The sequence below is a fragment of the Thrips palmi genome, unplaced genomic scaffold (assembly GCF_012932325.1).
Source record: "Thrips palmi isolate BJ-2018 unplaced genomic scaffold, TpBJ-2018v1 HiC_scaffold_2, whole genome shotgun sequence".
In the NCBI taxonomy this organism is placed as follows: Eukaryota; Metazoa; Arthropoda; class Insecta; order Thysanoptera; family Thripidae; genus Thrips; species Thrips palmi.
In genome coordinates, this window is record NW_023144629.1 from 1,433,284 (window position 1) to 1,446,848 (window position 13,565).

The 13,565-nt window shown below is 60.2% G+C and overlaps 3 protein-coding genes across 3 annotated transcripts; 2 read left to right on the forward strand and 1 right to left on the reverse strand.

The window, feature by feature from the left end:
* The first annotated feature begins 939 nt into the window (after window positions 1–939).
* On the forward strand, window positions 940–4,344 carry LOC117647215 (brachyurin-like). The gene is made up of 7 exons (XM_034388856.1): window positions 940–1,055; window positions 1,631–1,673; window positions 1,798–1,936; window positions 2,027–2,199; window positions 3,611–3,715; window positions 3,793–3,935; window positions 4,061–4,344. The coding sequence occupies exons 1-7, from the start codon at window positions 993–995 to the stop codon at window positions 4,238–4,240; spliced, it is 846 nt and encodes a 281-aa protein (XP_034244747.1). The 5' UTR covers window positions 940–992; the 3' UTR covers window positions 4,241–4,344.
* Window positions 4,345–4,488: 144 nt separating this feature from the next.
* Window positions 4,489–7,870, reverse strand: LOC117647216 (cysteine-rich protein 1-like). The gene is made up of 3 exons (XM_034388857.1): window positions 7,718–7,870; window positions 4,895–5,047; window positions 4,489–4,638 (listed from the first exon to the last, which is right to left on the reverse strand). Exons 1-3 carry the CDS (start codon window positions 7,755–7,757, stop codon window positions 4,595–4,597), a joined length of 237 nt encoding a protein of 78 aa, XP_034244748.1. The 5' UTR covers window positions 7,758–7,870; the 3' UTR covers window positions 4,489–4,594.
* A 2,303-nt stretch (window positions 7,871–10,173) lies between these two features.
* Window positions 10,174–13,249, forward strand: LOC117647333. The gene is made up of 3 exons (XM_034389053.1): window positions 10,174–10,533; window positions 12,257–12,839; window positions 13,191–13,249. Exons 1-3 carry the CDS (start codon window positions 10,426–10,428, stop codon window positions 13,247–13,249), a joined length of 750 nt encoding a protein of 249 aa, XP_034244944.1. The 5' UTR covers window positions 10,174–10,425.
* Window positions 13,250–13,565: the final 316 nt, after the last annotated feature.

A 13,565-nucleotide genomic window follows, 5' to 3' on the forward strand; every position in this document is an offset into this window, starting at 1 on the left:
ACGACGATTGCGACGCCACATGAGGCGTAATCGGGCGAGTTAGGGAATGAGTCTCGTCTTTACTGAGCTGACCTCTGGTGGCGTCTCAAAAAATTCCCACGTCTTGGGACTGTCTGTGCGAAGCTAGTCTTTGAAGCGGCCATGGCGTACTTTCGTTGTCCCTAGGAAAAGTCCGTCTCACCGAAGTGCACAGAGGGGCGGGGGCCTCTCTGCCCCTTTCCTCGGACGCCGCTTAGGGACGGTCCCCGGTGACTTACTCAGACAGCCCCACCCAATGAGGTCCTAGTTGCGAACAAGGCGGGTCCGCCACCTCCTGATAAGACAAACTGATAAAGCTGACACATACTGCCCTCCTTCCACCCCCCACTCCCCGGACGTTTGCTCCTCTTCCTTCTCCCTCTTCGCTCTCCCGATTCAATTAGTAAGATAGGCCCAGATTAAAGGCGACAGATTTGACGACAAAAAAAAGTGAGGAGGAAAACGGTATATGAGAGGAGAGGGGACCATCATGATGCTCATTTTCCTTGAGCAAATGCAAGTTTTAAAACCTTAGCGAAAACAAACAGGCACCAAAGAAGACAAGTCCACGTTAAGATGTTAAATTACTTAACTGCGCCAAATTTTAGGTTAGGTTTCAAGTCGTGCTTCCACCTCGAAGCACATCCAACATCCAAATTTTCTGAGTCACACAAACCTTGAGGAGGCGGCCAATTACATAACAGTGTCTGCATTTTTCCCTTCCGATAGTTAAATCGCGTTCTCCGAATTATTAATCTCTTTCGTCAAGTGGCCCTTCTTGGCCCGCCAAGAGGACACGTCGCGCCGCCATCTTGACGCCGACCGTCTCTCTCGCACTCACGGCCCTCATGGCGTGCCGTACGAGGGTGCGAGAGAGACAGAGCGACGGCGGCGGTGTGCAGAACCGTTCGGCTGGTGGCAACCGCGGCGACGGGGCGACAGTCCCCGGGCAGTCTCACTCCGACTGAACCACGATGAACGTCCTCGGCGCCGCCCTGTCCTGCCTGCTGCTAGGCGCGGCCATGGCCACCCTCGCGGTGCGTATACTGCATCCACTATTTGCACGACCCCCATTCCGCGCGCGGGCAGTTTCCTCCGCGTTCGGCCGGCTGCAGTCAAATGGGCCAAAGGCCGGAGGAAACTGGCGGCTTGGACAGTTAGTTTCCTCCGCGTTTGGCCGGCTGCAGTCAAGTGGGCCAAAGGACGGAGGAGACTGGCGGCTCGGACAGTTTCCTCCGCGTTTGGCCGGCTGCAGTCAAATGGGCCAAAGGACAGGAGGAAACTGGCGGCTCGGGCAGTTTCCTCCGCGTTTGGCCGGCTGCAGTCAAGTGGGCCAAAGGACAGGAGGAAACTGGCGGCTCGGGCAGTTTCCTCCGCGTTTGGCCGGCTGCAGTCAAGTGGGCCAAAGGACAGGAGGAAACTGGCGGCTCGGACAGTTTCCTCCGCGTTTGGCCGGCTGCAGTCAAATGGGCCAAAGGACAGGAGGAAACTGGCGGCTCGGGCAGTTTCCTCCGCGTTTGGCCGGCTGCAGTCAAGTGGGCCAAAGGACGGAGGAGACTGGCGGCTCACGCAATGAGAGGCGCTGCTCTACAACAAGGTGTTATGTTTGCAGGCGGGTGCTTCGCTGTCCCAGTCCTCGCGGAGCGCACACCAGCGTGAGTTATCATCAAATTAATATGTGCCGGTGTCTTGTAACGACTCTCAGAGCCCGGCGATACTCCACGCGCGAGTCGCTTGAGCGCGGGGTATCGCCGGCTCACTTCCCCTTGGTTTGCCCAGTGCGCATCTCCGGCGGCGGCAATGCGCAAGCGGCGCTTCCCTTCCAAGTGGCGCTGCTTGACGAGGGCGACAACCTGTTCTGCTCCGGGTCCATCCTCAGCGCGTCCTGGGTCATCACGTCCGGCACATGCGTCGACGGGTAAGGGACAGAGAACTGAATTTGACTGCGAGACGCCGTGAGTGGAAGTGGTGGAAGTGAGACCGCAACTGCTTGCTTGCCCCTCTGCAGGAGGACCGGCGCGATCGAGGTACGCGCGGGGATCCTCAATTTGAATGACGCCAACGCGCAGAGGGTGACCACCACTGCGCTCGACCGCACCATCCACCCGCACTTCGAGCCCATGTTCCTGGACAACGACATCGCCCTCATCCAGCTGACCACGCAGCTGACCCTGAACCAGAGTGAGTACTCACGGATATCAGATAAGAGCTGGAATGGAAATCGGAAAGAACCCAAGAAGAATGAAGTGTATACAAGATCAGGGCCGGACTGGCTAAGTCAGGGCCCCGGTCGCAGTGTGACGTCAAGGGCCCCCTTTTCCGATATGCGTCCATTGTTTTAAATTTACTAGCCAGGGGAGGGTAAGCCGTGTTTGGTGACTTTGGGCGGCCACTGTGTCCAATCTAGTTGACGTAAAAGGCCTCCCTCGACGCCCTAGTATTCTTATGACCCTACTCTTTCATGCCCTGTATCGGGAAGACGTTGACCACAACGATTTTGCCTTTGACCGCAACGATTTTGGGACCAAAGTTGGTCAAAAAGTGGTCGAGTCTCGGAAATTTGCTGATTTGCTGACTTTGGGCGGCCACTGTGTCCAATCTAGTTGCCGCAAAAGGCTTCCCTCGACGCCCAAGTATTCTTATGACCCTACTCTTTCATGCCCTGTATCGGGAAGACGTTGACCACAACGATTTTGCCTTTGACCGCAACGATTTTGGGACCAAAGTTGGTCAAAAAGTGGTCGAGTCTCGGAAATTTGCTGATTTGCTGACTTTGGGCGGCCACTGTGTCCAATCTAGTTGACGTAAAAGGCCTCCCTCGACGCCCTAGTATTCTTATGACCCTACTCTTTCATGCCCTGTATCGGGAAGACGTTGACCACAACAATTTTGCCTTTGACCGCAACGATTTTGGGACCAAAGTTGGTCAAAAAGTGGTCGAGTCTCGGAAATTTGCTGATTTTGCTGACTTTGGGCGGCCACTGTGTCCAATCTAGTTGACGTAAAAGGCCTCCCTCGACGTTCTAGTGTTCTTAAGACCCCACTCTTTCATGCCCTGTCCCGGGAAGACGTTGACCACAACGATTTTGCCTTTGACCGCAACGATTTTGGGACCAAAGTTGGCCAAAAAATGCGCTTGATTTGCCGAAATCATGCGTAAAATCGGCAGAAATTTCGTGGAATACCAACAAAATCTCGCGGAACCCGGCATAATTTTGACGCAAAATTCTGCGAAATCTTGAGAAATTTTCAAATGGGTACCCCTTTTATTTAAGTACGTAAATTGTTAAAGACCGCGACTTTGCCGCGGCCAAGAAGGCCCCGCGGTGGAAAGGCCCCGTGGCCCGCGGCCGAAAGGCCCCGCGCTTCGCGCGAGGCCCCGGGCGCGATCGCGCCCCCGCGGCCCGGGCCAGTCCGGGCCTGTACAAGATTTGCGGCGGCAATGAGCGTCTGCGTCGCCGTTCTGCCACTTCCGCAGAGCTAAATTCTCATACTACTGAGACTTTTGTTCGTTTTAACTTTCATTCCAGCTCTTTTCCGAAGTACTCTAACCCTACCTCTGCATGATAAACCTACTACTTTGACACTGCAGGAGTCGCTGTCATCGCGCTGCCGACGTACGCGAACGCCGCCAAAAACCTGGTGGGAGAGAGCGTCGTGATCTCGGGCTGGGGAAGGTTCTCCGACGCTGGAAACAGTGAGTGTGGCTGCGGAGGGCAACCGTTCCAACTTTAGAGTAAATCAAACAAACCATCATTTCTCTCCCCCATGCAGATGCCAACAGGCTCCAGGTCGCCCAAGTCCAGCTGGCCGACAACTCTGTCTGCGAGAAACAGTTCGGCAATAAGGTCATCGGCACCAAGTTGTGTCTGGACACGTCCGGACAGAGCGGGGCGCACGGACCCAGCCCTTGCGCGGTGAGCATGCCTTCGCTGAGAATGTCATCAAGCCTGGATTGTCACAAAATGAATTTGCAGTGATTTTGACACGAATTGACAATTTTTTCCTCATGGAAAACCCTGCGGGTGAATTTTTTTCGCAGGGGGACGCGGGTGGCCCTGTGAGCTTCGTCGACCCGCTGTCCGCCTCCAGGGTCCTGCACGGCATCGTGTCCTTCGGCGTGAAGGGCGACTGCGCGTCCGGAAAGCCCGTCGTCTTCACGCGCGTCTCGAACTTCCTGGACTACATCGAGAGCGTAACCGGCATCGCCGCCGAGGACTGAGTCCAATGCGCCACTTTCTTTTTTTACATGCATCCAAACTTCTTAGTTTACATTTTAAAAACAATACGTGATTAAATAAATATGAACACCTATACGTTAGTGAATGAAGTCTGAACAAATTAAAGAGTGAATGAGACGTTTTCTACTGCAGCAGCAGAATCATTTCATGAAGTTTTCCGAAACGAAATGACTAAAAGGATTTTGGAAACTTCCCATGTGAAAAAGAAATGAATCGAGCGACACACGCATCAAGGTGCAACAGGTTTATTAAACAAAAAGGTCGCGCGGGCCATGCCAGCGACTATACATCAAGACATCATTAATACAGGGGTGGCGGCAGGGCGGCGGTAGGTCTCACTTCTTGTACACGTAGCTCTCCGCGCCGCCGCGGCCGAAACCTGCCAACAGCACAACAGTCAAAGTCAGAGCGAGAGGCGGCGGCGCCGTTTTCGCGCCAAAATCCAATCTACCGACTCATTAGCACCGTTCCGAACGCCGCTCTGTCTCTCTCGCACTCACAGCGCGCGCCGGAGGGGTGCGAGAGAGACAGAGAGGCGTTCGTTTGGATTCAGGAGCGCGAGACCCCTCAAAGGCTGAACGACATCGACGCCTACTTGCAAAAAAAGGATGAAAAGTTTAATCGTCGTCCCTCACCTTGCGGGCCGAAGAGGGCGGAGTAGCAGGGCTGGTTGCAGTAGGGCTTGCCCTCGTGCTCGGCGTGGCTGCCCGGCGTCAAGGTCTTGTTGCACTTCTCGCAGCGCAGGCACGCGCCGTGCCAGTCCTTGCCCAGCGAAGTCTTGCGCTCCGCTGCAACAAAATTGGCGTACTGAGTCGCGAGCGTGGAAGTGCTGGGTAGAAAGAGGTTTGCCCTTGCAAGTAGGCAACCTTTGTCACACGCCGCCTCGCCAAGCCGAATCTGGATCCACCCCTTGCAAGTAGGCAACCTTTGGCACACGCCCCCTCGCCAAGCCGAATCTGGATCCACCCCTTGCAAGTAGGCAACCTTCGGCACACGCCCCCTCGCCAAGCCGAATCTGGATCCACCCCTTGCAAGTAGGCAACCTTCGGCACACGCCCCCTCGCCAAGCCGAATCTGGATCCACCCCTTGCAAGTAGGCAACCTTCGGCACACGCCCCCTCGCCAAGCCGAATCTGGATCCACCCCTTGCAAGTAGGCAACCTTCGGCACATGCCCCCTCGCCAAGCCGAATCTGGATCCACCCCTTGCAAGTAGGCAACCTTTGACACACGCCCCCTCGCCAAGCCGAATCTGGATCCACCCCTTGCCCGTTGGCGACGAGGCCGGAGGGGCGCGTATTCTTCCCCTGTCTAATTAGAACCCTAATTAGTCCTCATGCCCTCCATGCACCCCGTCACGATCCAGACCGGAGGACCGGTCCGGGGTTCTCGCGTTTTCGCTACAAGTGAACAACAATAATGTTCTAGGAACGGCAACAACGCTCTCTCTCATTCTCGAAAATCAACGCTTTTATTTCTTTCGAGTTCCGGTACACCGTGAGTGGTAGGGTTGATTCAGACACTTGTCGAGGCGCCTCCGCGTCCCGCAGCGTTATTCGATGACGAGTCACGTCCGTTATCACGGCGCTATCTATCTATCGCTCGCGACCAAACTGCGTCAGGAATCGCAGAAACGATTCAACGCGTCACGCCAGCTCCACTGCACATGCCTTTGCCATGCACCTGCAGAGCGCGTCCGCAGAATGCCGCCGTCGTGCTCTCTCTCTCTCTCTCTCTCTCTCTCTCTCTCGCACTCATGGGGCGTCCCGTACAGGTGCGAGATAGACAGCGACGGAACGGTGTGCAAAATCAGCCGCGCGGACAGGCAACCAAGCCAGCCACCATGGCCGTTGGGTTGCCTACCCGACGGGCGGCAACTAGCCGAGCGTGCCGCCCGGACCTCCCCACCCCCTCCCCTCCACGACACACACACACACACACTCTTTCACTCACTCTCACACACACACTCACATACATACGCACACACACACTCGGACTTCGGACGACCGTGTCCGTTTTGGCGCCAAATTCGGCACGGAGCGGTCCGTTCCGCCAGCGAGCCGCGGCGCGCGACGCCCAGCCTTCAGGTCCCTGTGCCTGTGGACTGATTCCGAGAGTCGTCTTCGTCGCTCGCTGTCTCTCTCGCACCTCAACGGGACGCCCTCTGAGTGCGAGAGAGACAGAGCGACGGAATCGACTCTCGGAATGAGTCTGTCGGCGGTGTGGCGGTGTTCCCGGCTGGAGTGCTCGCGGCGCGGCGGTCGAGGGGCCGAGCCGAGGGCCTGGTGGCGTAGCCGGTCCGTCGGGCGTCGGGTTTATTGTGGTCCGTGATGTGACCGCACAGGTCATCTACGGAATGCCCGCTGGCTCGGCAGTGCTCGGCACGGCTAGAGGCTCCGCGCTGCTCAGCGCGGCAGGATGTCACGCCCAGGCCGCTATGGCCCGGGGGAAGGGGGCTCGCTACGTGTGAGGAACGAACCCGCGGGGGAAAAAAGCCGACGCGCCGCAACAACGCTATGACCGACTTGACGGAGCCGAGGTTCAAGGGCAGGGAGACAGAACCGAGACTCGGTTGTTGTTTCCAAGTGAGTCACTCGCCGGCCAAAGCGTGCCGGCGTTTCTTCGAAAGTGTCCGCGCGCGGCCGTGCTTGCCCGCGGGAACCCCTGCAAACACGACGCTTGTACGGGAATCCAAACCAGTGGGCCAGAAGGCTGGTGGAGGCGGCCAAAACTCTAGACGCGTTTTGAGCTCCAGAGTCGCTAAATGGGACTCGAATCGACCGTGTGACCCCACCAATGGATTCCTCGTTCGGAGAGCAATCCATTGGTGGGGTCACACGTTCGGTTCGAGTCCAGTTTGGCGACTCTGGAGCTCAAAACGCGTCTAGAGTTTTGGCCGCGGCCCACTGTGCGACGCCGGAGTGCGGCCAGCTATGTGCTTTGGCGTTGTGCCGGTCCTATCAACGAGCGCAATGATATTGAGGACTATCCGTTGCCATGGGCGACGGCAGGTGGTGGTCGCGGGGGCCGCGGGGCCTAGGATGGGGCTCAGGTGGGCTCGACAAGCCCATACATGGCTCTGTGCTAGCGCCCCGCCCCGCCTCGCCCCGCCCCGCCCCGCCCCGCCCCGCCCCGCCCCGCCACGCCCCAGCCCAGCGGCAGAGAGGCGCGCCGCTAGTCACAACACCCGTACGGCACCGTCGGACATAACCTACAAAGCGCGCCGCCGAACCATCCGGACGCCTCGCCTGGCGCATTTTACAGTGGTGCACACCGCGCTCGCCGTGCATCGTCAACACCCGGCAGACACGGATCGACAGACAGACATCTTGGCGGACAGACAGACAGATAAAGGCTGTCAGGCGTCAGATAAACAGCGGCAGAAACACAGGTGGTCCGCGGAGCGGCAAGTCGCGGACAAAACGAAGCGTTCTCTCTGTCCCTCTCACTCTCGCTCACCGAAGTACACGGGCTTGTCGCACTTGGGGCAGTTCGGCATGGTGGCGAGTGTCGAGTGGACGGCGGCGAACTTGATACTCGATGGACGGTGACGGGCCGGAGCGCAAACCACTACTGAATCGGGCAATGCGGCTGGCTGCGTCGGCCGGCCGCCCCGCCCCGCCCCGCCTCAGCCCGCCCACTCCCACTCCGTCCACCTGTACTTCCTCTTCCCTCTCCTATCTGCCGTGCGGCGTGTCCGACAGGGTCCGACAGGCCGACACTCGTACCGAATGAGCAATATCGACACATCCGAGACATCCGCGCGGCGTCGCGTCGCGTCCGCGGAACTACGGTCAAAATGAGGAATCGGAGCTCTTCGCCAGCGTCGTTGTTCTCTGTCACCGCCATTGGCTGCAGTGCGGGCGACGCGGCTGCTCTGTGAATCCTGTGGTACATAGTGCGAGGTGCGGGCACTCGCGTGATGACAGTGGCGCAGCGAAGCAGTGAAGGCCAGACCCCAACAAAGCGGCGACGCGCGCCTGGAGGCACCGCTCCCACCGCGCGGCCGAGTCGGTTGGGTTGCCGCCCCGCCCGGCGTCGCCACACCACCGCCGCACAGTGGGCCAGAAGACCGGTGGAGCTGGAGCGGCCAAAAGTCTAGACGCGTTTTGAGCTCCAGAGTCGCTAAATGGGACTCGAACTGAGCGTGTGACCCCACCAATGGATTGCTCTCCGAACGAGGAACCCATTGGTGGGGTCACACGTTTGGTTGGTGTCCCATTCAGCGACTCTGGAGCTCAAAACGCGTCTAGGGTTTTGGCCGCCTCCACCGGTCTTCTGGCCCACTGTGCGGCGGGGGCGGCATCGCACTCCTCGCCCATTCGAGCTCTCGACCTTCTCGAGCTTCTCGAGCCCGGGGGGCGAAGAAAGGCGGCTCGCCAGCGCCGCGGAGCGCGGAAGCGCCGAGTGGCACGCTGGCGCGGCAGTGGCGCGGCGGCGGGGAAGTCTCGGGAAGTCCGCCACGCGCTGAAAAGCTGGAAAGTAAGTAGGCCAGCCGCGCCGCGCCACGCCACGCACGTCACCAAGCAATTGCCACTCGAGGAAAGGGGTGGCTGCGCCGCTGCGCCGCACAGTGGGCCAGAAGACCGGTGGAGGCGGACAAAACTCTAGACGCGTTTTGAGCTCCAGAATCGCTAAATGGGACTCTGGAGGTCAAAACGCGTCTTGAGTTTTGGCCGCCTCCACCGGTCTTCTGGCCCACTGTGCGCCGCTGCGCTGCACGAGGGGCGCTGCGGAGATGAACAGGAGAGAAGTGGCGGAGGGGAGGGGAGGGGAGAGGAGGGGAGAGGAAGGGGGAGCGCCACTGGAAGTACATCCGTCGCCCGGCGGCCTGGGGCGGCCTGGGGCTGAAAAGGCCCCGCGGAAAACAAGGCAGCAGCGCCGCTCTGCAGACTGATTACGTACGGGGTGCTTTCGTCGCTCCGTCTCCCTTCGCGCCCCGGCCGCGCGACGCCCCACGCGTGCGACGGAGACAGTTTGGCGCCGTTTCGGGATCGGGCTGCTGCTGCGCGCGCTGCAGTCGCCAACAACGGCGCGGCAGTGTCGCAGCACAGTGGGCCCCCTGGAGTCTGGAGCCTGATTCGCCGGTCGCACGCCGAAGAAAAAAAAATTCCAATGCTAAGCGCATTGCAAGGTGTTCCCATTTTCATAACAGGTTTAAAAGTAAGTTATGAAATATCAATAAAAAGGAGTTCTGGTTTGGGAGCGGTATTGCAGCAAAAATTGTCGAAACGGTAACAAATGTGTAGAAATCGTGGTTTGGCCTGACTTTAGGCAGCCACTGCATCTAATCTAAGGTGGCTAATCGATCTCCCTCAACGGGTGAGTATAAGAACACCTTTGTCACGGAGTGCGATTAGCCGAAAAGTAATCACACGTAATCAATAAATCCTCTTTAATTTTCATAATTTCTTAATCAGTGTGCATGATAATCTTGAGTTGGTTTGTGGCTGTGACCGTCTTAAGTTAGCCCAAACCACGACGAACTGTTGTCAGCGTTTCAACAGAGGGAGATGGACGGGGTGCGGCGTCAGCGCTGACACTCGGGCCTGATATAGACAAGTGGTGTCACTACCGAAGAGCGTCTCTGACGTGTCACTGACGTATCCGCGCCTCGCCGCGGGGGCGGTGGTGTACCGCCACGAGCAAGACCAGCAGCAGCAAGACGCGGCGCCGCCCTGGCAGACTGGGACTTGGGCCGCGGGCCAGGATGCCAGGATGCAGTTCAGCGGTGATCAGTCGATTGCTTCCGATCGGGAACGCCCGCCCGCCCCGCCCGCCCCACCTCGCCCCGCCCCGCCCCGCCCCGCCCCGCCCCTCCACAGACACGGGGCGCTGTGTTGAGGCGCGGCACTCAGGCTTCAGTCATCTCGTCCCCCTGTCCGCCCTCGGAAGGGCTTGGCCGCCGCCTGGGCCAGGACGCCGTCAGGACGCCGTCGGGACGCCGCCAGGACGACGCGCCGCGGCAGCGCGACGGAGATCGACTCATCGACTCGACCCTTCGACACCTCGACACTGCGAAATCGAAAAAGCGCGCGAAAGTGAGGTGCCCGTTTCGAATCCGACCTCCGCGCACCGGACGCGCGCGCGCGGCGTCCACCGGGCCGCGGACCACGCCGTCGACCACGTCCGCCGTCCTCGAAGACTAGAAGCAGGCCTCCATCGCCATGCCGCAGATGCTGTCCGTGCACCTGGACCGCGCGAGCCGCACCGTCCCCTGGGGCATCCAGCTCGGCGGCGGCTGCGACGCCAAGATCCCCCTGTGCATCACGGAGGTGCGTGCCGAGCGGTGCCGCGCCTGTCGGGTTGCCACTCGCCGCTTTATTGCGATCGAGGCGCCGGGTGGCAACCCATTCGCACTACTGTACTGCGAGGTGCAAAAGGCCCGAGCGCGGCGATACTCCCTGCGCATAAAAGGGCTGCGCGGCCGTGTGTCTTATTTGACAATTTACCTGAGCAGTTACTTCACTTTCATATCTTTTACAAAGTTCAGTCTTTTGTACTCTTGTCTAGTTTCAAAACATTATTCCGAAGAATGTTTTCGGGAAGAGGCGACACTGACTCGAACAGGGTGGCGGCACGGCGGGGGCGTCGACGACCGTGCACCGTGATCTCTATTCGCCGCACTCACACTCACAGCGGTGCCGCGCCGCCCCTGTCTGGCGGTACGGCGGCGGCACGACTTCACAGGGCGGTCTTCGAGATCCCATTGGCAATAAGCCACTGTTATCATTCCCCCCACCCCCTCCCCCTTCCCCCTCCCCCCGGGCGCACAGCCCTTCACCCCCTTTTGACGCGCACCCGTTTACACGTTACGCCACACGTGGCTTTGCTGGTGTCCGCATGCAGGGATCCACTGGGAAACAGAACGATCAAAACGGTGTGCCTAAAAGAAACCAATGAGAGCTCGTTTTTGCCGCACTTTGGCTCATTTTGACGTCAAAATGACGTCAAAATGACGTCATTTCAGCCTAGTTTTGTGGCAACGTTTTTTTTTGGTCGATCGCTGTGTGAGAGCATCCTCTGGCGACAGCTGACGCGCAGAGGCTGCATGGCTGCATGGGCGGCGCCTTCTCGGGACCCACCGCGACACTGGACACACGCCCATCGCACATACAATGGCCCATTTTGGGGAAGCGGAGGCGGCGGGGCGGCACGCCCTCGCGCCTCGGGTGTTGCTGGAGGATCCCTGGTCCTAGAGTGTTAGTACACAGCAACACCAACTCACCAAAAATACAAAAACCATTGCGGAGAACGGTGTTCTCGTTCATTGCCGCCATTTCCCATCTCGTAGTGAACGTGAAGTGTTCCCACAAAAATTCCCATGCATGGTCGTCGACTTCAGCCAGCTCACACGGCAATATCAGGGCTTTGCTCTCCAGAAGTTGCCGAGCCTGTAGGCTGAGGCCGGCAACCATTCCGACACTGTGGATTTTTGTCTACTTGTGTGGCAGCACTGGGTAAAGTCAGTACTCATCCCGTCTGTTTACGCGGCTCACGGATGCTCCCTGCCAGCGACCCCTGCCGGTCCCTTCCTGGCCTTTCAGGAACGCATCCTGGAATGTGGGTCATGGCGAAGCGGGCGAAGCAGTTGCACCCTTGCCCGTGTCCCGCCCCCACCCCCACCCCTTTCCCCGCGCGCCTGCGGTCCGCGCGCCGGCAGCACTGCGAGCGCACCCGGCCGAAGGGTTGCCTGCCCCGCAGGCGGACTCAGAGCAGCCGCCCCACAGTGGGCCAGAAGACCGGCGGAGGCGGCCAAAATTCGAGACGCGTTTTGAGCTCCCGAGTCACTAAGCAGGACTCGAACCGAACGTGTGACCCCACCAATGGATTCCTCGTCCTGAGAGCAATCCATTGGTGGGGTCACACGGTCGGTTCGAGTCCCATTTAGCGACTCTGGAGCTCAAAACGCGTCTCGAATTTTGGCCGCCTCCGCCGGTTTCTGGCCCACTGCGCGCCCTGTTGCCTTCTTCTCTTTACGCTCCGCTCTCTCGGCAGGTTGACGGCGAGGCCCTGGCGACCCACCAGCTGTGCCCCGGCGACGAGGTGCTGTTCGTCCAGGGCGTGGACGCCATGCACCTGCTGGAGTCCGAGGCGCAGGAGGTGTTCCGGCGCGCGGGCCGCACCCTGGAGCTGCTCGTGGCCAAGCCGGACCGGCCCAACACCCCCGTCAGGGTGCCCGAGCCCATCCGGCTCACCGCCACACCCGAGCCGGAGGACACCCACGACGACGAGGACGACGACGCGCGCAACCGGGGCCGCCAGGACGACGACGAGGACGACGAGCTGATGCGGCGGCGGGTGGTGGACACGTACTACCGCATGCGGCAGGACGCCGACGACGGCCGCCGGCAGCAGCGCGTCGTGCGCGAGGACTCCTGGTGGATCCAGGGCGACCGGGAGGACGACGGCAACGTCCGGCCCACGGACAAGCAGCGCGCTCTGGCGGGCTGGCCGCTGCGCAGGAACTCGGAGGGGAGTGGCGGTCGCCGCGAGCGCAGCGCGGACAGGGCGACCACGCCGATAAGCAGCACACTGCCCCGGAGAACCAAGTCCCTGAGAGGGCGGCCGAGTCCGGAGCGCCCCGCCACCCCCGCCACGGCCCCCGTCACCACCACCGCCCCCGCTCCGCTCCGCCCACAGGCCCCGGCGACCGCCCCCGCGACCGGCGGCGACATAAGCCCCTTCCAGCTCAAGTTCGAGGAGGCGCTCAACATCATCGAGCAGTGCCGCGCGCAGCTGGACTCGAGGCCGCCGACGAGGACGTCCCGGACGCCGCCGTCCCCGGCGTGCCGGCCAGGCGGGTGGACGCCAGACCTCATCGACCTGCACACGGAGCTGGACCCCAAGTAAGACATGGTGGGCTTCGTTGGGAACAGTGTATTGGGCGCGGACACACAGTACGATGGGTGGCCTATCTTCGCCTCCACAGGCAAGGATTCCTCAAGTCCTAAGAAAACTTTCTTGAGTGCCAAAAACTTTTCCCACTAGCTTTTAATTCACACCGACAATGTTCAACTCACAGTGACTCTTTCCTCATCGACAGGTGTCCCTGGCGACGCGGGCTCCCCAGCGCGCCGGCGTCGCCGCCCCCGCAGCAGTCGCTGTACGACCCGCCCGGCACGCGCCTCAGCGAGGACTTCTGGCGCGAGTTCGAGCAGCGCCTGGAGCATTCGCGGCGGCAGGCGAGGCTGGGCCGCCGGGACACGCCGCCCTGGACGGTCACGTGGGAGCAGGCGCCGACGCGGTGGCCGGACGACGCGCGGACAGCAGGGAGGCGGCGGGGGCGGCCAGCCCCCACACCACG